The 27,179-nt window shown below is 40.9% G+C and overlaps 1 protein-coding gene across 1 annotated transcript in view; it reads left to right on the top strand.

Moving 5' to 3' along the window:
• stau2 (staufen double-stranded RNA binding protein 2) overlaps window positions 1-23,787 on the top strand; it is a 107,653-nt gene extending 83,866 nt beyond the window's left edge. Inside the window, exons 14-15 of the mRNA XM_072688479.1 lie at window positions 19,826-19,914; window positions 22,122-23,787. Coding sequence (XP_072544580.1) covers window positions 19,826-19,914; window positions 22,122-22,215 — 183 coding nt within the window. The 3' untranslated portion in view covers window positions 22,216-23,787. The remainder of the gene's footprint in view (window positions 1-19,825; window positions 19,915-22,121) is intronic.
• The last annotated feature ends 3,392 nt before the right edge of the window (window positions 23,788-27,179 follow it).

The raw sequence follows: 27,179 nt of genomic DNA, 5'->3' as shown, positions 1-27,179 counted from the left end.
TTTATTTTCATCACTAACTAGAAGGCAGGACAAGTGTTGTTTTTAGTATGTCATATTGACGTAAGGCATTACAAATACATTACATGTTGCTCTGGTAACAAGATCAACATGATCATTATTATTTCAAGAGCACATGCCCGACGTTTTTATTGGATTTAATGTTTCCTTGAGTTTTCCATTTTTACACAACCATTTTCCAACCTCTTTTTATCCCTTGGAATTACACAGACTGTAACTTCAGGACTGATGCATGTATGTAAATGAGCTCTGTTCCAAAGGGCTGGCCAGTATTGTGCCTCATTCAGAAAACAGACCAACCTGAAATACTCCTTATAACATGAAACCACATGGCTTAACTGCTATATGCTGAATGGGCGTGGCTTAACTGCTGTAGGCTGAATGGGCAGGGCTAAACTGCTGTAGGCTGAATGGGCAGAGCTTAACTGCTGTAGGCTGAATGGGCAGGGCTAAACTGCTGTAGGCTGAATGGGCAGAGCTTAACTGCTGTAGGCTGAATGGGCAGGGCTAAACTGCTGTAGGCTGAATGGGCAGAGCTTAACTGCTGTAGGCTGAATGGGCAGGGCTAAACTGCTAAAGGCTGAATGGGCGGAGCTTAACTGCTGTAGGCTGAATGGGCAGCAGGGCTAAACTGCTGTAGGCTGAATGGGCAGAGCTTAACTGCTGTAGGCTAAATGGGGAGGGCTAAACTGCTAAAGGCTGAATGGGCAGAGTTTAACTGCTGTAGGCTAAATGGGGAGGGCTAAACTGCTAAAGGCTGAATGGGCAGAGTTTAACTGCTGTAGGCTGAATGGGCAGGGCTAAACTGCTGTAGGCTGAATGGGCAGAGCTTAACTGCTGTAGGCTGAATGGGTGGTGCTTAACTGCTGTAGGCTGAATGGGGAGGGCTAAACTGCTGTAGGCTGAATAGGTAGGGCTAAACTGCTAAAGGCTAAATGGGCAGAGCTTAACTGCTGTAGGCTGAATAGGTAGGGCTAAACTGCTAAAGGCTAAATGGGCAGAGCTTAACTGCTGTAGGCTGAATGGGGAGGGCTAAACTGCTAAAGGCTGAATAGGTAGGGCTAAACTGCTAAAGGCTAAATGGGCAGAGCTTAACTGCTGTAGGCTGAATGGGGAGGGCTAAACTGCTGTAGGCTGAATGGGGAGGGCTAAACTGCTGTAGGCTGAATAGGTAGGGCTAAACTGCTAAAGGCTAAATGGGCAGAGCTTAACTGCTGTAGGCTGAATGGGGAGGGCTAAACTGCTAAAGGCTGAATGGGCAGAGCTAAAGTGCTATAGGCTGAATGGGTGGTGCTTAACTGCTGTAGGCTGAATGGGCAGAGCTTAACTGCTGTAGGATGATCGGGCGGAGCTTAACTGCTATAGGCTGAATGGGTGGGGCTGTATTGTTTTTTTTTTTGGTGATGTTACAAAAAACAGTAGATGCAGTATAAGCTGTTTTTGCAGCTTATCTGTGTACGAAAATGTTTTAAAACTCCATTAATGTTCATATAGTAAATAAGGAAGACATTTTTCATGATAAGAGTTCTTTAATGTGGTTGCCTTATTTTGGGCATCTTGAGCAGTTTATTGGTGTTTTGCGTTAGCGCTGCGCCGGGACGGAGCGGAGGAGTGTAAAATGCTGTCTGACTGCAGAACCTCTCCAGTTACAGGGTTTGGTTACCTGTAAGGCACATATATACACCCACACACACAGCTGTGTAAAATTACCTGCATCCTTTTTTACTGTGTACTCAGTGGGTGATCAGAATGCTAAAAGAATCCACTCTCTGTATTTATTGCCGGCTTCCTTTCACTCTGTCTGCTGTGTGTCTCAAATTCTTGGTTTACAAGTAGCCAGGGATGTGCTGATTCCTAAGTTAAAGCAATAGAATAAAAGGGATAAAATTAAATAAATAAATACATTTTCACACCAGCCAAGGATGTTTGGTGCATCCTTTAGTTTCAGCATTGGAGATACAAGGCTAATGTTGCTATAAACAATAGAAGCTTAGGTGCACCAATTAGCATGGTGCTAACTGCATGCCTATATCGCCACGCACTCTCCTCAAACTGTGTGTGTGAGTTGCTCAGTAATCTCTACCAAACTTGCTTATGTGGCATCTGACATTGTATGGGCCTGTTTACACCTGGCATTAACATGAGTTGTGTATCTGGATGGTGTATCTGGATCTACTTTGACCGGATTCTGTTTACATGTCTCATTAAAATGTGTGATCAGATGAGATCCGATTTTACTTTCCCATGTAAATGGAACAACACCATGTACATCATTTCCACTTTAAACACAGAATGTTCTTCATAACTGTTCTACTCCAGGAGACTGTGGACTGTTTAGAGGATTGGTGGGGGTTCTACAACGCGGTTGAACCATGGTGGTTCACACTTTCCCTTAACGGCTCAGTAATATTGTCAGATATTGATGAACCATGCATTTATCAACATCACAGAAAAGTTGATGATAATGATAAACTTTTTACGGACAAATGGTAGAGGGATTCAAACCCACAACCTCCTGGTGACAAAACAAAGCCAAAATGAAGCCAGTAACGATGAAGTCCCACTGTGTAATATCCACTGACCAAAAGCCGATCCGCACCAAGAGGCCTTCGAGCTTTAAGTACGGCTCGGCTCGACCCGCCATCCCTCAAAATCCACGCAAGACAAGCGTCCAGGCTATTTTTCTGTCCTGGCACCAAAGTGTTGGAACGAACTTCCCCTGGGTTTCCGAACAGCAGAGTTGCTCGCTGTCTTCAAACACAGACTAAAGACCCGAGAGTATTTGGGCGATTAGCAGAGTGGTCTCCTTACTGACTTGTGTTTAGTAGTGTCTAAACTTGGAGGTATCTTTGAATTATTTCAAACTAGCTGAGGTTTTTTTTGGGTAAATAGCAAAGCACTTAAGTCGCTCTGGATAAGAGCGTCTGCTAAATGCCTTAAATGTAAATCTAAATGCATACACAGCCAAATGTTTGCTGGTGTATAAAAATGAACACCTAAGATATAAATATATAAATATATGTATCAGTACAACGTTTTCATATCAGTTAGCCCTGTTAACTGAAGCCCGAATTGTCCTTACTTTATCCGTGTTTATAGATAACAGTGTCATCCAGTGTCAAAAACCACATAAGAAGCAGTTACTGAACATCATGCTAATTGGTGGTGTATAAGCACCTATTATTTATATATTTAGCAATAAATTAATTGTATTATTAATGAGTGCAGTTCAAATGTACATTTTTGGACAAACTATTGCTAAAGTAGGATCTGAAGTCAGTAATAACGAAGGGCCGTGAGGGGGAGGGCCCTGTGTGATTATGGCTATTGATTGATACAGCCTGAATCTCGTCTCCCTCCTCTCAGTTTATTACTCATGCAAATGGCAGGAAGTGATTAGCCGCCCGCGCTAAACCGCGGTTTTGCCATCGTTAAGCCCCCAGTTTAAAGGTCTTTTCCAGCAGGTATGTAGCGGCATGACAGCTGAGTGCCGATAAGCCGCTCCGACGTTTGCATTTGCTCGCCGCTTATCGGCGAGGCTGGCACTTCCCTGCGCTCCATTAATCAGCCTGCATCTCTCCAGCTGGATTAGCGAGTGAGATGGCATCTGTGGGAGGAAACAGGGAGAGCCCCTGCATGCTGCAATCTGATTGGCAGGATCTTCAGTTCCACCCACAGCTTTTCCACCTTGCCCAAGGTGATCTTTGTAGATGGGACTGAAGAGTGTGAGTGTGTGTATGTGTGTGTGTGTGAGAGAGAGAGAGAGAGAGAGAGAGAGAGAGAAAGAGAGAGAGATGCTTCAGGGCTGAATGGAAGGGAATCCTCTTGTTGTGGTCTTGCTTACTCATGGACAGTAAAGTGTTTGATGTCATTGTGGAATATCCCACTGATTGTTATCGTATGATCCACGGATAGATTCCTGTATGAACGCTTCAATCCCAGTGCATACAGTGGCATGCAGAAGTTTGGACACCCCTGTTCAAATTTTGTTACTGTGATTAGGTAAGTGACTGGAAGGTGAAATGACCTCTAAAAGGCGTGAAGTTAAAGAAGAAGACTTGAATGATGATTTGGCATCTCAAGAGATTTTAGCTCACAGATAACTTAGTAAGGGCTCAGGCCTAATTTGGTTTGTTAGGGCTGTGATGCAAGTCATCACTTTATACAACAATCAGCAGCCTTGGATTCCTTCTAAAGTAGCTGTCTAGCACTCTGAAACTTTTCATATTTGATGCCCACAAAGCAGGACAAACCTGTAGGAAGCAAAGTATTTCAGTGTTCCCTTCATTTGCAATGTAATTAAGAATCTACAGGAACATTGGAGGTCAAATTGAGGTCTGGAAGACCAAGACTTTCAGAGAAAACTGTAGGATTTCTAGAAAGGCCTATCAAAACCTGACTTCAAAAGACCTTCAGTGAGATTCTGCTCAAATGTGACCTACACAGAAGAGTCATCAGAAGACAACCTATCCTGCATTGTCATGGTAAAATTCAGTCCTGTGGAATGCGGACGTTAAGACAGCAAAGGTACAGTAGTGTTCAAAATAATAGCAGTCCAATATGACTATACCAGTTTTTGGTATAAATTATATTACCACATGACAAACAATGTACCAGTTGGTGCAGTAGATTCTTAGAAAACCAACAGACTCAGCGTTCATGATATGCATGCTCTTGAGTCTGTGTATTTGAATAATTAATTGAAAGGGGTGTGTTCAAAATCATAGCAGCGTGGACATCAGAAGAACAGCGAACTTTGATTAAAAAGTTAATTGGAGAGGGTAAAACTTATAAAGAAGTGCAGACAATAATAGGCTGTTCAGCCAAAATGATCTCCAATGCTTTAAAATGGAGAGCAAAACCAGAGAGACGTGGAAGAAAACACAAGACTACCATTCGAATGGATCGAAGAATAGCCAGAATGGCAAAGGCTCAACTAATGGTCAGCTCCAGGATGATCAAAGACAGTCTCAAGTTACCTGTGAGTACTGTGACAGTTAGAAGACGCCTGTGTGAAGCTAATCTATTAGCAAAAAGTCCCCGCAAAGTCCCACTGTTAACAAAAAGACATGTACTGAAGGGGATGTAATTTGCCAAAGAACACCTCCACTGGCCTAAAGAGAAACGGAGAAACATATTGTGGACTGATGAAAGTAAAATTGTTCTTTTTGGGTCCAAGGGCGGCAGACAGTTTGTCAGACGACCCCCAAACTCTGAATTCAAGCCACAGTACACTCTGAAGACAGTGAAGCATGGTGGTGCAAGCATCATGATATGGGCATGTTTCTCTTACTATGGTGCTGGGCCTATTTACTGCATACCAGGGATCATGGACCAGTTTGCATATATCAGAATACTTGAACAGGTCATGTTGCCTTACGCTGAAGAGGAAATGCCCTTGAAATGGGTGTTTCAACAAGACAATGACCCTGAACACACCAGTAAACGAGCAAAATCTTGGTTCCAGTCCAACAAAATAGAGGTTATGGAGTGACCAGCCCAAACCCCGGACCTTAATCCGATAGAAAACTTGTGGGGTGACATCAAAGATGCCGTTTCTGAAGCAAAACCAAGAAATGCAAATGAATTGTGGGATGTAGTCAAAGCATTCTGGGCAGGAATACCAGTTGATAGGTGCCAGAAGTTGGTTGACTCAACTTTTAAAAGTATACATCGCACCATTAGTATAAAAGCTAAAGAGGATGCCTTCTTCACCACAGGAAGGCTTCTAGAGTCAAAAGCTGAAGGTTTCCCGCAACCTAGACGTCCTCAGCTGAATGCTGCTGATGCTGCTAGCATCTGTAGCATTAACAGAGTGAAACATGGCGCCTGGTCAGTATTTGCATTTTGCAGTGGCCAGTTTGGTTTGATTTAAACAAATCCTTGTGCGTTTGTCCTTAGTCGGTGCGGTTTGCTCAAAGAAAAGGTAAATGAACATTTCCTTCGTCGCAGGACAAGCAGTCATTTTGGTCTTCCGGCCTGCTCTGGGTTCTGTAATTGACAAGGTTCCAATGCAGTTTTGACGTGAATGTATTTGGATGCCAAAATTACAAATACGACATGTGGACCAGTGTTATAAACAAAGAAGCATGGCACTCTCTAACAGGAAAAAACAAATGAACTACTTCACTGTAAAGTCAGGGTTGCTTCGAGGATGTTTAGAGAGAGGAGGAAAAGAGTCAAAGCTGCTTCTACACACAGATCGAGCCTCGTTATCCAGTTTGTATCTCAGTTCTCTCTGAGTTCTAAATAAATGAGAGAAAGACAGGGGACAGCAATGTGTTGGATGAGCATGAAGCATTGTTGAAGCGTTGAAGGTGGAGTGATGGTGTTTTGTGCATGTCGTTCAGCTCAGCAGCGTGATCTGTTCAGATTAATGTCAGATTCAGGCCACATTAAGAAGACAATGTGAACAACACAATCAAATTCAGACAGTAAATCCGGTGTTGGCCACATCCACCTGCTGTGTGAACATAGCTTAAAATCAGTGGGAACGCTAAACAAAACAGAACGTAAATATGACAGTTGATGGGTTTGTGCTTTGGTCTGGACCGAGAGAATCAAGTATACGGTCTTTAATGCACTCGCTGAAATTCAACTGCACTTTGGTTCCAAACTGCAGTTCTGCTGAATCTGTGAAAAACCTCCACAGTTATTAGTTGTAATTCCAATATGACACTGATAATCATTTATTTTCCCCATTTATCTGTGAACAGTATTTCAGCCACCAGTCTATCATAAACCATTATGATTGGTATCTCTTCTCTCATGAATCTGTAGACACATTTCTCAAGCACGTTCCTCCCTCAAAAGGACATAGTGTGTGTGTGTGTGTGTGTGTGTGTGTGTGTGTGTGTGTGTGTGTGTGTGTGTGTATGCGCATGTATGTAATCTGACTGGGAATCTGAACATGTGCAGAATGTAATTTCATGATGCTGTAATGGAGCTGAATGAGCACAGATGTGCTGCAGAGCACCATGTGTGTTCAGTTACAGAGTAATTCACTTAATCACACTGTTTCCCCATCAGTTACGCAATCGTTTATTCAAAACTTCATACAGTCATTATCAGAAAAGTATTGACTGTTACACGTAACCCAGAAATATGCTGCATAGCTGTTGGTGCGATTTTATGCACTATTCTGCTTTGATCTGGTGGAAAAAATACCATTTTTAGCACTGACTTTTTGCATGCAGTTTTGGGATTCTCTTATGCACCTGAACTCTGAGAACTCATTCGCTTCGTTGAGAAACATTTGCACACAGAATTGGTAGTCGATAGATATAGAATTTAGAATAATAAATTAATCAGATTATACCATAAAATGTCATCAAAACTAGAACAAACAAATGCAACATCATTAAATACAGAGGAAACACAAGACAGAAATTGGTATATTAAAATAATTATATGAAATCTATGTGGGGTACTTAACATTCCTCAACAAACACCATACCAAAAGTGAAGTATGGTGGTTGTGGCCAATGGTGTGAGGATATGTTTAGTCCACTTAGTGCAGACTGGTAAAATAAAAATAAAAACTAACAGACTGAAGAGGAAGATTACAGTGAATGTCTTAAAGATGAAATTGACTCTTTATTTGCCAGCTTTATTTTCAAAATTTTTTCACTATTTTTAAATAGTGCAGCTGTTACATTCAATAGCCCTGAATGCTGATTGTAAATGCATGAACTTTTAAGGCAGAACAGGAAATTCCTATTAGATATAGGCAAATAATGTGGCAAATTCAGCCCTGTGACAGATTATACTGCTGATGCCACATAACTGACAAAAGAAATATTAAAATATTGCAGATTTGTTAGTTTTTATTCATATTTTTTTTATCAGTCAATTAAAATGTCAAGGTGTCTTCAATGATTGTGGTCATTATTGTTGTCAAAATATATATATTTTTTAAGTTTTAGTTAACATTTACACCAGATCGTTTTTGTCCTCAGAGCGATAAAGCATATAGGGCGAGTTTCTCCAGGCTAAATGGCACATGGCATGCCTTTGCATCTTGCCTCCTAATTTATGACTTCCCATGTCAGTGGAGTCGCTGTCCCCAGGGACGTTACGGTCATCATTGACCCTGCGATCTGGATCCGCTCCATGCACAGGCAGAATCTGGAATTTTGATTAGCCTGGCCAGCGGCGTGAATGCAGATGGTTATACTGCGCCTTTCACACATATCCCACCCCCCTCTTTAAAGCTGTCAGATTCTTGTGGATTACAGATTTGCTTTGTGTGTGTGTGTGTGTGTGTGTGTGTGCTGTCATTTTTTTTTTAAAGATCAACTGCAGTATGATACTAACATAAGGACTTCAAAGTGTAAACAGATTAAAGATGTTGTCCTAATGAGGACACACCTTAGACGTCCTTAGTTCAAGCAGCATTACACAGACTGTGAACCTAAGGGGAAAGCTGTGAAAATGAAGAGCAGAGAGCTTTCTAAAGAAGAAAGAAGGTTATAGACGTATACAAGATCTGAAAACACTACACAATACCATCCAGTTGTTTGTAGATCCCAGTGAGCTTTGCTAGATCAACTGTGAGGAAATGGAAGCTGCATCATACCACCCAGACGCTTCCTAGACAAGGCAGACCCTTGAAACTCAGCATCAGAGCAAGAAGGGAGCTTGTAAGGGAAGCCACAGAGAGGGCAGCAATCACTGTGAAAGAGCTGCAGAGTTCCGGGACCGAGACTGGAGTAAAGGGGCACCAGTAAAGAGCACCATGTTCAGCTGGCCTGTATGAGAGGGTGGCTTAAAAGAAGCCATTACTGAAGAGAAAACATTAGTGTGATCTCAGAGTGGCTACTGTTCACCCTCGTGTTTCAGATTCAGATTAAATCTTCCCTGTATCAAAATGTCTGAATTGGCCAACTGTAACGCTAACATTGCCACCAGAACAGCTAACATGACGGGAAGTGGCAGCTTTAGGGGCAGCCGTGGGCTGAAGCTTACAGTAGCAGCATTGGGACCGATAGGTTGCCCGTTTGATCCCCTGGACCGACAGGACATGACTGAAGTGCCCTTGAGCAAGGAATCTAACCCCCAACTGTTAACCCCCAACTCAACGTGAGCTGCTTCCTTATCTTATTTCTGATTCGAGCATTTGTTGGTGGACGTACAAACAGAAACTTCTAAGTTGAAAATGTAGTTTGGTATAGAGGCAGCAAAAGTAATTAAATTTAGTGTCAAGAATGTTCTATTGAATTGATACGTGTGAGCCGTGAGCCAAGACAAGATCAAAGTCAGCTTGATTGGAGGCTGTTTGAACGTGCATTATGGATGTTTCTAGCTTCCTAACTAAGGCTGTCCAAGGCCCGCAATTTGGATGTGTCTCTCTCTGTGTGTGTGTGTGTGTGTGTGTGTGTGTGTGTGTGTGTGTGTGTGTGTGTGTGTGTGTGTGTGTGTGTGTGCGTGTGTGTGTGTTGGCAGTCAGGTGTGGGAACCACCATCCCGTGGCAGCAGGCAGTGTGTGTCCTGCAGTGGAGAACAAGAGTTTTATTCGGCCAGCGTAATGAAAATAATCCCTCACCTGGCTGGATGGACCTCTCAGCTTTAGCTCAGCAGGCTGTGGGTCCAGTGGTGTAACTATTACCAGGCGGGGCAGTATGTTGTTAATACTTAAAGAAGTTTGCACACAATTCAGGAGTGTTCATGATCATTTAATGACTGACATCTACTGCTAACATCAGTACTGTGCAAAAGTCTTAGGGTGTCTGAGAAACTGAGCTGTAAAGAGGTTTGTTTGGGCAGTTAGAGCTTATTTTTTCATAAACACTTTGAATACATGAATACAGAATACATGCAAACAAAATCTTCTGTGTTCGCACCAAGAATTTCTCCCAGGGTTAGGCCAGTATTCCCAGTTCCCATCCAACACCCAGTTTATGTAATCAGTTCTCTGTTTAAGCAAGGCAGGTGAGCTGCTGGTGGAATTTAACAGATCTAAACAGTGTCTGACCTTCACAGAGAAGTCTACAACCAAACCCGTGTTCTTTTGCTTGTGTTCTTCTAAGCAACATATCTGTAACTTTGCTGACCAAGGACACATTCTGACCACTGACTTTGTTTATTCGGGTTTATTCTAATGTTATATAGAGTTTTACAGTAAACACACTCACTGACCACTGACTTTATGTTTATTAGGGTTTATTCTGTTATATAGAGTTTTACAGTAAACTCACTCACTGACCACTGACTTTATGTTTATTAGGGTTTATTCTAATGTTATATAGAGTTTTATAGTAAACACACTCACTGACCACTGACTTTGTTTATTAGGGTTTATTCTGTTATATAGAGTTTTACAGTAAACACACTCACTGACCACTGACTTTATGTTTATTTGGGTTTATTCTAATGTTATATAGAGTTTTACAGTAAACACACTCACTGACTACTGACTTTATGTTTATTAGGGTTTATTCTGTTATATAGAGTTTTACAGTAAACACTCTCACTGACCACTGACTTTATGTTTATTTGGGTTTATTCTAATGTTATATAGAGTTTTACAGTAAACACACTCACTGACCACTGACTTTATGTTTATTAGGGTTTATTCTAATGTTATATAGAGTTTTACAGATAATCACACTCTCTGCTGAGATGCACAGTTTTAACGTAGTGTAACTGATGACTTTTGCACAGAACTGTATGCTATCAGCTTTCTCTTTGGAAACTTCATTTACATATTGTTTGGATTTCAGTCAACCATAATATTAGTTTCAGTCTCAGACACGCTTACAGGCATGTCTGTATTTCTCAGGCTCTCTTCACACCTGTCTGTTTGCATAACCCACCCTCAGCAGCACAAACTGGGTACAGACACGGAGTGGGTGTGTTTGAGAGCTTGTGTGGACTTTACCGACATCATTTACTTCAGATCAATACTTATAAATAAACCTCCTTTAAAAGTTATAGGAAGTTATTAAAATTAGTTTGTGGCTTTTTTTCTGTAAATGTACCATTTTATTTATTTATTTATTTTTAGAGACAGGAGGTTTAGCTCTGACAGCAACAAGATAATACTTTCTATTGGAACAACATTATGTATCATTAGAATTAGAGATGTCACAATCTGATCTAGTGCGGAGTATCGGCTGATCCCGATCTTTGTGTTAGTATAAATAATATAGCCACACAATTTAAATGTGCTGCTAATTAATACTGAAGTAAAATTACTTTATTTTTAGTAACAGATTCCAAATTAAACTTTGGGAGCTGGGTGATCGCAAGTTATATTTGTGTAAAATGTAATATTACTCTACAGCCTCAGTCCACATGCTGCTTCTCACATAATGCCGGTTTAACAATGGGAAGAGACCACCATAGAATCACCTCTGACCAGATATTATTGGGGCGGTGGACCGTTCTCAGCACAGCAGGAACCCTGACAGCGATTTTACAAACATCATATATACAAAAATGGTAGGTAGTTTGTTAAAAGTTTCCCTACAAAAGTTAAAAGTTAAAAGTTTTCCTAGTCGTGTTTCCCTACAGCGAGGGGATACCCTCAGACCCCTCTGTAAGTGTATTTTACACCCATAAGAAAGCCTTGCGCCGGCCTCAGCCCAGCTGCAGCAGATGAGTCTCCGTCTGGAAACAGGACATACCACAGCCCTCGGCTCAATGAGCTGTGAAATCACACCAAAGAAGGAGCCCAATAGGAGGCAGACGAGGAATTTCTGCCCTTATCAGCTCCAGCTTACACACACACACACACACTCTTCGTTTTCTCCTCCGCTCTTTCTGCCCAGCCGCTGAAGTCCCATCCAACCCCCCTACTCCCCCTCCCCGGCACAAACAAAGAGGAACTCTTTCTTGCTTTCTCTGCTCTGTGTTTATGACTGTAGAGATAACAGCAGTGAATGAGCAGAGTGATTAACGCTCAACACCTTCACACGTCCTTCACTGTCCCTCATTAACACGTCTCACACTCCTCTTATTAATGAAATGGAATGTGAATTGTAAGAAGTCTGATTCAGTAAAATATATTGTGTGTGTAAAACAGTGTAATGCAGTGTATTCTGAGTGGGGGATAAATAGTTCACCTCTCTCATTGTTCAGTTGTTGCTTGGTTTCTGGGCCATGGTTCAGTTTGGTCCACAGTTAGATTTAAGTCACAGTCCAGTTTGGGCCACAGTTCGGTTTGAGTCATGGTTCGGTTTAAGACACGGTTAGATATGAGCCAATGCCTGATTTAGATAATGTTTTTTTTCGGACCACAGTCTGGTTTGAGCCTCAGTTTAGTTTGACACAAAGGTCCTGTTTAGGCCCCAGTTCTGTTTGCACAATGGTTTGGGTTAGTCCACAGTTCTGTTTAAACCACAGTCTGGTTTGGGTCACTGTACAGTTTAATTCACTGCTCAGTTCAGTCATGATTCTGCAGCCTAGTTTGAGTCATGGTATGGTTTAAACCTTGGTCTGTTTTAAGCCACAGGCCTAGTTTGGGCCATGGTTCTGTTTGAACTGCTGTCCACTTTGGGCCATGGTCTGGGTTTCCCTTTTTTTATGTTCTAAGTTATCATTCACCAAAATCATGGTGCATTCTGAGCAAATATCTGAAAATGAAAGGCCTGTTCACCAGACTTGTGCAAAGATATAGTTCTAAACACCTGGAAATTGCTGTTTATTTTAACTAGTGTGTCGCGTGCGGGTGTTCAGGAGAGACCTGAAGTCAAACTCTGTTCTTCAGACTTGCTCACAAGAAACTAGTTTATTCATCTCAGAAGACACAGGAATGTTAGTGTGTGTCGCCTCCACAGCTTTGAAGTGGGGAGTTTGAGGGGATTCTCTTTCCACCAGCATCACATTACTGCTGGTGTATTAAAGCGGAAATCCACTGCAGGCTGTGTGTTCCAATGATTTTCCTCACAGTTAAAGTCAGTGTGAATGGGAATCCTAACATATGGTGGCATATCTGTTATTGAAGCACAGTGTCAGCCAGAGTCTCTGACGTTGCTCAGCATTTTCTCCCTGTGATGGGCAGGTCAGATGGTCGGGCAAAACAATGATATGTCATATTACATATATGATATTGAAAATCAGATATTAACGCTTGGCCCCGACCACTGGTCACATTTTAAAGACAGCAAGAATTTAGTCATTTAAAGGAAGAGATCTGTTATCCGTTTAAAGAGGAGAGTCATACTATGCATGAGAGCAGAGACACAAGCTAACAAGGTCAGTTTAGATTTCAGGTTGGTATATTTGGGGAATAGTATTTGGGTTATTCGATGAAGCCTCCTCACATCAGCATGGTGTTCACTGGGTGCTAACCTGTAGCACCTATGCAGAATTCAGCTGATCTGTGGAGAATTGTACAGCATGGCTCAGCCAATCAGGTTTTTTATAACAGTGTGTTATTCTTTAAAGATTCCTGGCAGCTCTCTTGGAAAGCTCTCTCTCTCTCTGACTTTCATGGGAGATCAAATCAAAATCAAATCAGTTGTATTTCTATAGCGCTTTTTACAAAAGCAACACGAGGTTGGTTGACCTTTTTTTTTTGACCCCTCATCCCTTAGAATTAGGCTGGCTGTTATGATATGCAAATGTCCTTGATTCGGACTGGCTGTGTGTGGGAGTGAATGGGATGGTTTAAAACTTCCTTGATGTTGACTTACAGTCTTATGCAAAAGTTTGGGCATGCCTGTTAAAATGCCATCATTTTGATATTTTAAGTGTAAGTAAACTTAAATATGATATAACACAATTTCTATTTATTTACTGAGTTTACCTGTACCATAACTGTTAAATATGCTGCCTTTTATCTTTTGACCCCCCCCCACCCAAATAAAATAAATAAAAGTAAACTTTAATAAACAAACAGTGATTTATGTATTTAAATGTGTAGAAGGTGTCTCTGTACAGGATGTGTATTTATTCTAACGCATTAAATCCACAATCACAGGTAATTTGACCAGTCCTGCCCACATATTTGCATAAGTATGACATCACACTCTTTCATTTTAAAGAAAGCGTGACATTTTTGCTTTCCATGATATGAGCCCTTTAAAACCCACCATGCTTCCCTCTTCCTAACGTAGCGATTGTTTAGTCTAGGAAAATATCCTTCAGAATGTCTTCGTCTGTGACATGCGTATATTTTAATCCCTTTCTCTTCATCTCAGATGCGATGACATCAGCCTTTTGACCAGAAAGCCTGTTTAGTTTGCTTTGATGCAGCTGACGTTGTGTAATAAGGAAAACAAAGAGCCGGATTTGGTTTTCCATTCAGTTGGAGGCCCGAATCTGCACCACTGTTTGTGAAAGACTCACCACTGCTGTGTGTGTGTGAGAGTGAGTAAGAGTGAGGCAGTACGAAGTGTGTGTTTGTGTGTGTGTGTGTACACCTGCAGAGTGTTTGATTGCGTTTTAGATCACAGGGCTGTTTCTAGTTGAGCCAAAGATGCAGCATTGCTCCTCGTCCTCAAAACTAATGGAGCGCTAAACGGCCAGCGGCCTCCGCCTCTCCGCCACGAGGTGGCAAACAAAACAGACGGCGGCATGGCGATCAAAGGGCGGTGGGGAGCCACACTGATGCTTTTGGATCGGACCAGAAAAGCGCTGCGGTGGGAACCTCCGCTGGACCATGGGAAATGAAAGCCCAAACGCACGCGTAGCCCAGCAGATTAGCACTCAGGCTTCAGCTGTAAGCAGACAACACAACAGATGATCAAATCTGATAATACACACAGCTTGCAGCATACTCACGCTACAGGTGAATAGGACTAACAGTAATCACGATAATACAGAAGACTCATTTTAAATCCTTGTAAACATTGAATATTACACAACTTACACAATCTTTGACAGGTGATTATAGATATTCTTACAAATATTTTTGGTAAAATATTGTATTTTTTTCTCTTACTTCAATTGCATACATTTGCAATGAACACTGATTTGTCTCACACACACACTTTCCTCAAAAAGTCAAAATGCCAATAATTCAATGGTTGCCATCAAAACAGTCATGGTACAGAAACGTGTACAGATATCTTTGCAGTCATGCCAGCAATTGAGTGTCTCCATAGCCTTATATATATATATAATATACCGTCATCAAAATTCCATATCAAACTTAGAAGACTTGTGTAGCTTCACAGCTGCGTTTGGATTGCGTTTCGCTATATATATATATATATATATATATATATATATATATATATATATATATATATATATATATATATAATAGCTGCAAATCTGAGCAAAATACACTTATTTTGCGGAAATTATGGAATGCGTGTATGCCTCTGCCGTTACAGTGATATGCAATTGTAGGAATACGTTTTATGCCAAAAAGGCTTTCAGGGCTACAGTAAAACAGTGTCTCAAGCATTAGACAATGGATTCATAATCACAAATCCACTCTAAATGACTTTGTTCACATCTCGACTGTTTAATTATAGAAACATTGTTGGAATTCCTTTTAAAGTAATCTCTAATAGTCTATGTAGACTTGCAGTTAGCACCAGCCTAATTGATAAAGTATCAGCACTTATTAATTGCTAGCTATGTTGGCCTTGTGGCTTCAGTGCAAACACCAAACCTGTCTCTGATGGGCTGCATTTAGAATATAAGCAGGAAACTAGGTACATGTGTGTGTTTTGGCCAAACTATCGCTATAAGAAGAAGCCTGTACAGTGTTAACCTTCGCTAAGGGACGTGGCATCTGAACCCAACACACACACACGCATGCTCTCTCTCTCTTTTGCTCCCAGGATAGTGAGTGATAAACTGTCAGCTGGTTTGACGGTTTCCATGTTGTTGGTGGATGGTGGGATGCCCCCCCCCCACCATTTCTGTCAATCCATCACCCCACTCCTGCTGGTCACTGGCTCTCTGGAGAATCACTGCTGTTTAGCCAAGGCAGTGAAGGAAATGAAAATGCAATCAGAAAAGCCATTAAAGTGACCTAGAAAAATGAGTGGCTCCTGTCCTCTGACAGCGCTCTCTCTTCTTCATCCACCTCGCCCTTTTAGTCCACGCCACCATATTTAGCCTTTAGTCACATTCCACATTCATTTCTCCCCCCCACCACTCCGTCCTTTGAACCCAGCGGCAAGGTGATGAATGAAGGCCGCAAAGTAGCGTTTGGCCGAGACAGATCCATTTTGTCTGCTAATGCGTGTGCTGAGTGCTGGTGTGTGTTATCTGTAGCGGCGGGGGTGGGGGGGCAGGGATGGACCACTTCCAGACTGTCGCTCTAACCTAAACACATTTCACCTGTGTTGATATCTCACTCATCCCCACTCTCCGTCTCGGTAGAAAAATAACGCTGCAGTTAAGAGTTGTTACTGCAGATAGACGGCCATTTGTCTTTGAGTCTGCTGGTTATTAGCCAGGTTTCCTTGACTACAGGCCAAGACTACACTGCAAATGTATTGTATTTACAATGTGAAACCACCAGTGAATCTGACCAGTGGCAAATCTGGACGAATAAAGGTTCCTTGGAGTACAAATTTTTTGCCTCCTCCATCATTTTAATGATATACGATTTTATAAACCTGTTCTAGACCTTTCTGAAAACTGTAGTAAAACAGTGTCTCAGGCATCAGGCAGTGCATGTATAATCATCTGGTGTATTAGCAGGGAGCTGTATGAGACCTCGGGTTCCATTCACCACCACTGTGAACAATTCTCGACCTGGAAAGTTTCTCTAGAATATAGCATTTCTCACCAAACCCACTCTTCATGACTTGTTCACGTCTTAACCATTTATTCACGCAGAAAACATAGAACACACTGGTTGTGTTCCCATTCAAGTGATCTGACAGACTTGCAGGCGTTGTCTTTGGGCCTGTTGGTTGAAAGCCAGGTTGTCAAATTGAACTTGAGAAAGAAGTGTTTGCTGCTGTCCTCCTGTCACTACGAAAGCCTAAAGAAAAAATCGGACCTCCTGTTGATGGTTTCGCGGGTGTTTTGAACAGTTCCTTTGCTGAAAGTCTGCCTCCTCCTTTTTGTGACCTATATTCTCTCGCCATCAATCAAACAAAGAAATTCAATTTGAATGTGATTTATAACAGACGCTGGGAATGCGCTCATTGTAGCTAGACAGCATGTTCCATTATAGATAAGCCTTCATCACTAGCAGAGATTTCAGCAGCTGATAAGGCTGACATTCCATAGAGTGTGTATGTGTGTGTGTTACATTCACCACAGACTGTTTCCCACTCTTAGTGGTGATTTTGCTGAATCATTAGGTCTCGTTTACTCTGTGCTGTGAACTAATGCAACATTTCAGTATTATTTGGAGAACCTTTGTAATAAATGTGTTCTTACTGTACAGAATGTGCTCTTGAGTTGCTTCCCTTAAAATACAGCCTTTAGCTGTGTTTAGTTGTAGTTGTCTTTAGATTTGTGTAGTTGTAGTTGTCTAGCTGTTTGTAGCTGTCTTTAGTTGTGATTGTAGTTGTCTTTAGCCGTGTTTAGCGGTGTTTAGTTGTAGTTGTCTTTAGCTGTGTTTAGCTGTGTTTGTAGTTGTAGTTGTCTTTAGCTGTGTTTAGTTGTAGTTGTATTTAGCTGTGTTTAGTTGTGTTTGTAGTTGTCTTTAGCTGTGTGTAGTTGTAGTTGTCTTTAGCTGTGTTTAGTTGTAGTTGTCTTTCTTGTGCTTAGCTGTGTTTAGTTGTAGTTGTCTTTAGCTGTGTTTAGTTGTAGTTGTCTTTAGCTGTGTTTAGTTGTAGTTGTCTTTAGATGTGTGTAGTTGTAGTTGTCTTTAGATGTGTGTAGTTGTAGTTGTCTAGCTGTATGTAGCTGTCTTTAGTTGTGTTTGTAGTTGTCTTTAGCCGTGTTTAGCTGTGTTTAGTTGTAGTTGTCTTTAGCTGTGTTTAGTTGTAGTTGTCTTTCTTGTGCTTAGCTGTGTTTAGTTGTAGTTGTCTTTAGCTGTGTTTAGTTGTAGTTGTCTTTAGATGTGTGTAGTTGTAGTTGTCTTTAGATGTGTGTAGTTGTAGTTGTCTAGCTGTTTGTAGCTGTCTTTAGTTGTGTTTGTAGTTGTCTTTAGCCGTGTTTAGCTGTGTTTAGTTGTAGTTGTCTTTAGCTGTGTTTAGTTGTAGTTGTCTTTAGCTGTGTTTAGCTGTGTTTAGTTGTAGTTGTCTTTAGCCGTGTTTAGCTGTGTTTAGTTGTAGTTGTCTTTAGCTGTGTTTAGCTGTGTTTAGTTGTAGTTGTCTTTAGCTGTGTTTAGTTGTAGTTGTCTTTAGCTGTGTTTAGTTTCATTTGTAGTTGTAGTTGTCTTTAGCTGTGTTTCGTTGTGTTTGTAGTTGTTGTCTTTAGCTGTGTTTAGTTGTATTTGTAGTTGTCTTTAGCTGTCTTTAGTTATATTTGTAATTGTGCTTAGTTGACTTTTTCAGTGCCTGTACATCAGCTTAGTTGTCTTTTGCTGTCTTTAGTGTGTCCTTGGTGGCCTTTTGTTGTCTATAGTTGTCTTTAGCGGTCTTTAGTGTGTCCTTAGTGGCCTTTTGTTGTCTTTAGCTGTCTTTAGTGTGTCCTTAGTGGCCTTTTGTTGTCTGTAGTTGTCTTTAGCTGTCTTTAGTGTATCCTGAGTGGCCTTTAGTTGCCTTCATGTCTTTATTGTCCTTATTTACTTTTTGTCGTCTGCAACTGTCTTTAGTTGCGTTTATATATTCTTTTTTTTTTTGTCTTCAACTGTCTTGTTGTCTTTACTTGTGGTTACTTGTCTTAAGTTGTCTTGAACTGTTTCTTTAATTGTTTGTAGTTGTCTTTATATTTCTTTAGTTGTCTTTATCACTTTCTTTAATTGCTATTTTTGTTGTTGATGTTCTGATCCTTGTAGAAACATCAGGTGAGTGTGTGTGTGTGTGTGTGTTCGGGATTCTCAGCATATAATATGATGGGTGAGAAAGTACTATAGCAGTAAGTGTGTGTCTCCCTCACATCTGTGTGTGTGTGTGAGTGTCTCCTGGGCCCCAGTGGGCTGTTGTTAGATTTATGTCATGGTCGCTCCATCCTGCACATCTGGTGTTCATTGGCAGCATGTTGGAGAAAAAGTCTGAAAGCATCACCAGGTGGATCTGTCCACTCTCGGAGTAATACACACACACAACCTCTCAAATTTGGATGAACATGCCTCCGTTGGTGTGAATTCAAACTACTAAAATGCAACTAATGCAAAAGTGCGTAATGTGATCAGAAAGAAAAATGTGACAATAAACTGTATTTTATTGTGTTTACATATGGTGTACACACACACACACACACATATATATACCTTTATACATATGTGGTTGTTTACACATGCATTTGTGGTTATGTACGCAAGTATTTTGCAGTCTTTGTAAGGCTGTGTATGTTTTATTAATGTTCAGTTGAGTCCATCTTTGTAGTTTGGCCCTTTTTTAGAAGCTTCTAAACAGTATAAACAGTCAGTAGATCACTGAATAGTTGAGATAACCGATGATGACAGCCCTGTCTCAGTTATTGCAGTGTTTCTGTAGCTGCGCTGAAAGGCTTTAACAGGATGTGTGATGGAGACCAGGAACAGGCATTGTTTTCCGTGTCATGTTGGACTCTGTATTTGTGTGTGTGTGTGCTGTAGTCCAGCAGTACTTTTCTCTTTTGCACATTTCCCCTAACCTGTGAATGTAATGCTTTGTTTTTGGTTATGGTGCTCCTGTTGGTGCTGAGTAAAGCTGAGTAAAGCCATGTTCAGTCAGTTAATTTTGAATTGAGAGTCGATTTGGGTCAAATCAGATCAAGTTCTGAATTGCTTTCATATGCTCAGTTACCATTTCGCAGTGTGCTGAACTTTCACACACATTTCTCTCCCCCACAGGCTGCTCTTAGTGCCTTGAAACAGCTTTCAGAACAAGGACTGGACCCGGTGGATGGACCAATCAAGGTGGAAAATGGATCATGTGAAATGTGAGTACAGGTGCAGGTGGAATGGTGCGCTTGGTCCTCATGAACCCCTGAATTAGCCACTTTGCTACAGGGAAGTTCCACTAAAACAGCTGGCTAAGTTCTAAATACTGGGGCTAAGTTCTGTTTTTTACTTAAAGTCAAGTCAAGCCAAGTTTTCATTGTCATTTCAACTATATACAGAGTACAGAGTACACAGAGAAACAAAACAACGTTCCTCCAGGACCATGGTGCAACACACAACACAGTGCAGACAGAAACACAAGTGCAGACAGACAGTACAACACAATGCAGACCACCGTACTTGTTTTACAAAATGCATCAGCCTTGTGTAGATGTTCCCTAGAAAATGTCTGAAGCTGACTTTTGTGTTGAGGATAAAGGAAAACAATTTCCTCAGGTCACAGGGTTGCTGTACAGTAGAACAGTGCACCACTACATTAGAGTCTGCTCAATCTTACTGAAGACCTTTTGCAGTAAAAGGGAAGCTTTGATTTGCCCTTCTAGCAATCGTACAAGCAGTTTTTTTTGGAAGTCTTCTTGGTCTTTATTAAAACGTGGCAACCTGAAAATGCTTTCCTGTCTTCTTATTGCCCTCTGCTGCTTTGTGTGTCATTTTAAAGGTCATCTTTTGCTCATTTAACTGTTCACAATAACAGAGATTTTGACCTGGGGTGCTCAAATGTTGTGTATGACCTGTGGTTATTGCTGTATTCAGTAAATAGTGCTATTTATTAATCATTTACAATAAACAATTGCTCTGTTAAATAACTGTACCACACACATCATGCCTTGGCTGGTGGACTTCTTGTCTGTCTGAGTGTGTCTCATACACACCCACACACGTACACACACACACAAAATGTCATTTAAATGTCAAAGTCTAGGTTTATCTACTAATGCTGATTACACACACACTCAGCAGTGCTCATTTCCATAGCCTACTTCGGTTCTCCTCTTATTATGAGAGCATTTTGCATAATCTTTATCCACAAATAATGTGAGGCTATGGGAATCTCTTTCTCTCTTTCTCACACACACACACTCAAACACACACATACATATACTTTTTCTTCTCTCTCGCTTTCCCCCTCTCCCCACCCTGGTCATTATCTTATCTGATGAGTAGGTCAGTGGAGAATGAAATATGAGAGTGGAAATGATGGGCACACCAAAACGGAAATCGTTCCGACCATTCAAGAGTATTTTCATAGTAGGTGTGTCGTAAGAAAAGGTTAGAGGGCTTTATTTTCAGTGGCTGAAGCTTAATAAAGCAGCACATTGCTCGGAGAGGGAAACGCTGCCTAGTCTGCCCGCGAGGAAAGCAGAAGGAAAAACCCTGTGAGAAATCAGTCACCTTTATTCTGCAGGGGACGATCCCTCTTCCCTTCAGCTCTGTCCACTTGCTCAGCACTAAAGAACCCATATAAAAGAACAGCGAGGTTTCCTCAAGGTGTTTTTTATGTAAGAGTTTGATGTAAATGTTTTGAATTCATTGTGGTTGTGACGTCACAACCATGCACCAACCATATAATTGCCCTGTAGCAATCTAGGCCCCAGCCATTCGGCCTATAGCAGTTAATCCCCACCCATTCAGCATACAGCTGTTTAGCCCTGCCCATTGAGCGTACAGCGATTTTTGCCCTGCCCATTTAGTCCATATTGGTATAGCCCCACCTATTTAGCCTACAGCACTTCAGCCCTGTCTGTTCATTCCTGCAGCAGTTTAGCCCTGTCCATTTAGCCTACAGTAGTTTAGCATCGCCTATTCAGTGTATCGTGTTTTAGCCCTGCCTATTCAGCCTACAGCAGTTTAGCCCCACCCGTTCAGCCTACAGCAGTTTAGCCCCACCCATTTAGCCTGTTTTTATTTTTATTTTTTTCTTTCCCACACACAGCCTAGACGTCTGTATGGAGGAGGCACAATACACAGCAGCCAATCAGAACAGAGCTAAAGACAGTGACTTAATTCCAAAGTATAGAGAGAGTTTGGACACAGTATACACATATTGGCAACATGATTTGTTCATTAAAAGCATTTATTATATAAGAGATTAAAAACAAAAGATATGATGAGCATGTTTAATAGCTGCACTAGCTAGGTATCAAGGGGTGCATTTCACAGTTTCTGCAGATTCATTCTTCTGATCTAGGATTCCCGTGTCCTGGAACCTAGGTGCTCAGTGTTTGCACGTGTGCTTGTTTTGCAGACAAGCAAAGCACCTGGCCGAGAGGACAGACAGCAAACAGACTAACTCAGGCACCACCGCTCAGGACTGCAAGGATTCAAAGGCCGCCGTTTAGGAGCTACAAGCCTCTGTCGCTCCGTTGGAGCCCCGCGACCGCCGCTGTATCCTTCACACATGTCAACATGCAATAGGGTGGATGTGTCCCAGGAAAAAAAAAAAAGGCAGATTTTAGGAGGGGTGAAAATTAAAAGAAGCATTCTTTCAGTCTATGTGAAGACAACACTATCTAAACTCATTTATTTACTATGGAGAAAATTAACTATAAAAAGAAACGAGCAAGCAAATGTAAAGAAAATAAAAAAGAACTAATCAGATAATGAGTAAATGCATGGTACTGTTGACTTTAAAAGAAATTTAAGTGACTATATAGAGCATTTCCCTGATTGATAGATGTTTTGATTTGTTTTTCTTTTTTTATAATATTATTATTATTTTTTCACTTAGTCTCCAAGTGGTATGGATTAAAAACAGGTGTACATCATGCCATTGATATAAAATGAAGCATTATAAGGGTAAAAACAAAGTTATGTAGTTTCTTATAATTGGGGGGGGGGGGTGTGGGGGAGGGGTTACATTGTTTTCGTTTTTCTCTTAATCTATGAATAACAGTGCTTGAGTATTTAAAGATTAACCAATGGCAGTGCTGTGAAAGTTGTAGTTGTTGTCTTCATATATAGTCACCCAGCTTACCTTTTATGCTGACATAAAGCATTCATTTATCTATATGGATGTGTATGACTTGCAGAGTATCATATGCAGAAGAAAAAAAACTAAAGGATAAAACTGGTGTTAGAAATAAACAGTAGAGGCTGCAGTTTTGCTGAAGGAAATCTAGAGTACCCCAGTGAAGGGAACTGGAGGCTTCGGTAAAGCAGCACCGACTGCCTTGCCCTCTAAAATGTTGTACCATAAAAACAGAATTACCTGAAAGATTTTTAGCAAGAATGTGAATAAGCTAAACGGCCTGGTGTCAGTCTTTTTCTGATATTCATATTGAGGAAAAAAACTGATATGTGATAAAAATGACCTTTCATAGTGTTCATGAGGCTACATGACCCCTTCATAAGCCTGACATAACCCTACATAAAAAGCAACATAATGCTTTCTGGGCTGAAGTGAATTAGGAATGGCCAGAACCAGCCTGATTATGCTTCTTCGAATAAATCCATATAACTGTTTATGTAGGGTAATGTCAGCTCCTGTAATGGCAGCTTATGTAGGTGTCACACTGGCTTATTAACACTGCCCCTCAGTAAAGTGTTGCCTTGACACTTCCACTTTCTGCTAATTCTGTTTCTCTGGTTCTTCTCCTCACAGTTTTGTCCAACACATCTACACCCATGTTGTGTGTTGTATTAATTCTGATGCATCAACTGAGTGCTTTTAATAACTGCATTCTGGAGGAGCTTGGAAAAGGGACGCTGTTCTCGGCCAGTGTTTTCCTCCGGGAACAGCTTTTCTTTCCAGATCATGTGATCCAGTGAATTAAAGGATTGATTACTTGAATCTGTTTAAGTTCACTTTGCCGAGAGGTTTTTTTTCCCTCTGTGGATGCACAGTGTGATAAACAAAACAATGGTTTCAATTACTGAAATGCAGTAAAATCACATCAGTTCATGTTGAAAAAGCGTCTTGTCTTTTTTTTCATTTTTTCTCTCTTTCCTCTTCGCAGTTCAGCACAGCCTTGAGTTCAGTGTGTCCGTCAGGGCCTGACTGATGTTCAGATCACAACCACTGATATCAATAAATCAGCTGCATCAAATGCAGCTTCCGTCCACCGTCAGAAGCAAAAGCGGGACAAAAAAGTGAAAGTAAAAGCATAGACCGAAATCACAGGTAGTTTCACTTCTCAACACACACAGCTTGTTTTCTACAAGTTAGAGCAGCTGAACGGTCACTCCTGTTGCCCTTTTAGCTGCATGAATTACAACATGACGACTGCATATTGAATATGAAAATAATTCAGTAGCAGTGTCTTTAGTCACTCCTGCTGCAGTTCCACTGTTGAGTGCTGTTATAATAAGTTAGATTTCAGTTTAAACTGGTTTTCTTTATGAAGAAAAGAAACGTAACTTCCCTTACATTGTTTCAGTATTTTTCTTCAAGTCCTTGTGTGTAAATAAACACACTTGGAGATTCTAGGCCTTATGTGATGTTTGTATTGGGAAAAAATAAGTACAGACTGCAGCGTAAAGGCATGTGATCAGATAAAAGTTACCATTTAAACACTCATCCTTTAGTTTTACAAAGCAGTAGAAAAACGACCTCACTGCAGCTCAGTAAAGGGTTAATGCCACTTGAAAAAGCTTAAGTTTTGTCAAGCTTAGGTTTTGATCTAGCCTCTCAATCCACTAAGGAAGCATAAATCCATTAGTTCAACAAGTAATGCAGTAATCTAGTGATTCTTTTGGGAACACAGCGAGCACACCAGTCAGTTGTAGCAGAGTGCAAATCGATCATTATGGGCAAAGGACGTGAATTGTTTGATGTTTAAAAGACAATGATAACAGGGTACCGGGTGAAGGGTGGTAGCATATCTGAGTGCGCTAAATTGGGGGGTATTCTGAGGCCGCCATAGTGAAAATGTACAGGGAATGGACTTCTCGCACATTGAGTGCCTCCCAACAGCATAACAGTGGTGCCCCACGGGCCATTGATGCCAGAGGGGAACGGTTTTGGCAAACGGTACAGAGCAATACATGTGCCACTGTGGAGCAGTTAACCTCTATAATGAACATCTTCTGTCACCTAAACCAGTCCAAGCCAAGGGAGTTTTTTCTACTATTTGGTATGTGGTCATCATACTTAAGTGAATTTTTTGGCAAAATATAATTCATATATTTTCCAAACATAAGAAATGCTGCTGTCAAACAAAGAGCTTGTGTCTTTATTTTTCCATTGTTTTATTTTTTTGACATAATGTGAATCTGGCAGTTTTGCTTTATATTGTGTGTCATTATTTTCAAGATGAATGGACCAAAAGAAATGCTTCAAAATGACTGAGAATCAAATATTTTAACATTGTCTTCAATTAAAAGGAGGGTTTTTTCCTTCTCTGAATTAAACTGTGGTGAAATCAGCGATTGATAATAGATTTAATTATTTTCTAAAAAATCAAAGGTCAGAGCTCCCCCCCCCCACCAACCAAAACACCACCTCAGAATAAACATTTTCTTTAGCTCGGAAATGTTATTTGCACCTTGTTCCAGCCCAACTGTTGTTGTATTTTTCTGCCAACACATGGTGTGAATTAAACACAGCAGGCACCTTTGCTGGAGCATATGGAGCTATACTGAAGTGCTCAGCATGCCCCGCCCTTCATGACCTCACAGTTCAGGCCTACCTTTGTGATCATCCACCATTACTGACTGATAGTGCTGAATAACGGTGCTGTCGAATGCTGTTGATGGCTAATAATGAGGCGACAGTCGATCTATTGTCATTGAAAACATGTAGAACTACATGGGCCATGTATTGCTCTTACAAATTCCTATAGGCAGACAGACTGTGGGTGAGCTGTAACAAAAAAGTCAAATACAAATACAGTGAATTTAACACAGTCCCATGTTGTTTGAAGCAGACAAAATCTCCAGCCTGAATGCATTAAAAATGATCTGTTTAAATAAATGTGGTCAGTGAGAAGAGGCCGCTGTGTCCAACACTGTCCCGTTAATTCTGCACCACAGAGTAGAACAGCTACTATCAGCCCCTTCAAACTCAACTAGCCTTTATTTCCATCACATCTACAGAACCTTCCTGATCAACCTGTGTCCCAAATGTCAGCTCTTGGGAATGTATTGGGGGGGGGGGGGTCTCTATAGTAAAGTTCTAAAAACATCAACATCCGGAATAAAGTTCTAATAGAACCAATGTCAAAGAAAGCGCATCCATGCAAAATGTATTTATTTATTTATTTATAGATTTACTTTAATAATAAATAATAAAATGAATAGCACAAATCATATTTTTATATCTCAAATCATCTGAAGGCAGGAAATAACTAAAAGGAAGGTTACAGGATGTGATGCTTCTAAAACAAAATGTGTGTACTTAAATCTTTATTGTTCTCATTAGTGCATGAAAAAAAAACATGAATAGTTTATGAATGTAAACAAATACACACTGCTTTTTAACTTCCGGTGGAACCTGTTTGCACAAGAATCTGGGTTACATTTTACCCCATGTTATGTTTGTTCCCATAGTGTAATCCCCTACCCTGCTAACGCTAGTGCATGTTAGTGTGTTATCTCCATGCTGGGCTCATCAGATTCCTCAGCAGATGAGCTAATGGTGCTCCATGGCTCTCCATGGGACGACCACTGCCCTGGTATTTAGTGTCTGAAAACTGAACACGTATTAAAATGGATGTGTAGCTACGCAACCCCAATAACAAACCACCCTGTACGGCTGGACATGGAGATGAGGTTCTGGAAGGTCTTTGCTCTCATTAACGGAGCAGCTGAGGGCTGGAGGGGATCCATATCGCAGCTTCAGTCTGAGTCCGTGTGGGGAAAGGGACAGACCTTGAAAATCCGTGCTTAAAATGGTTCGTTTTATGACTCCCTGGGTTTGAGAAACATCAGGAGACTCGGAGAAGCAGCAATATCCCCCACACATCCTCCAGTAAAAGTGAAATAATAATGGCAGTAAAAGTAAAAGTAAAACTTGAGCAGAAGAACAAAAGCAGCAGCTCAGAAAACTACTTCAGTACTGTGGAACGTCTTCGAAAATTAACCTCCAGAACAAAGTTCCAATGAAAGTCTCTTTCTAGTGTAAAATGAAACACTGCAGCTCCAAAGCGAGAGGTGTGAGCTACAGAAAAGCAGCCCAGAAGCTGGTCCAACACAATAGAATCAAACTAAGCTAAGAAAAGGTGTTAAGAGCTAAATGTTAATGACTAAAATGGGACTGAGAAGAAAGTCCTTGCTGACATACATACTTTGTGGAATCAGCGTCTGCTCAGGAAAATCTGCTTTTCCACACCTACAGTGATTCACCGGCCTAAATTTAAATCTGAAT

Source organism: Salminus brasiliensis, chromosome 1 (genome assembly GCF_030463535.1).
Source record: "Salminus brasiliensis chromosome 1, fSalBra1.hap2, whole genome shotgun sequence".
In the NCBI taxonomy this organism is placed as follows: domain Eukaryota; kingdom Metazoa; phylum Chordata; class Actinopteri; order Characiformes; family Bryconidae; genus Salminus; species Salminus brasiliensis.
The sequence above is the reverse complement of the archived record's forward strand: the minus strand, read 5'-3'. Positions and strand labels throughout refer to the sequence as shown.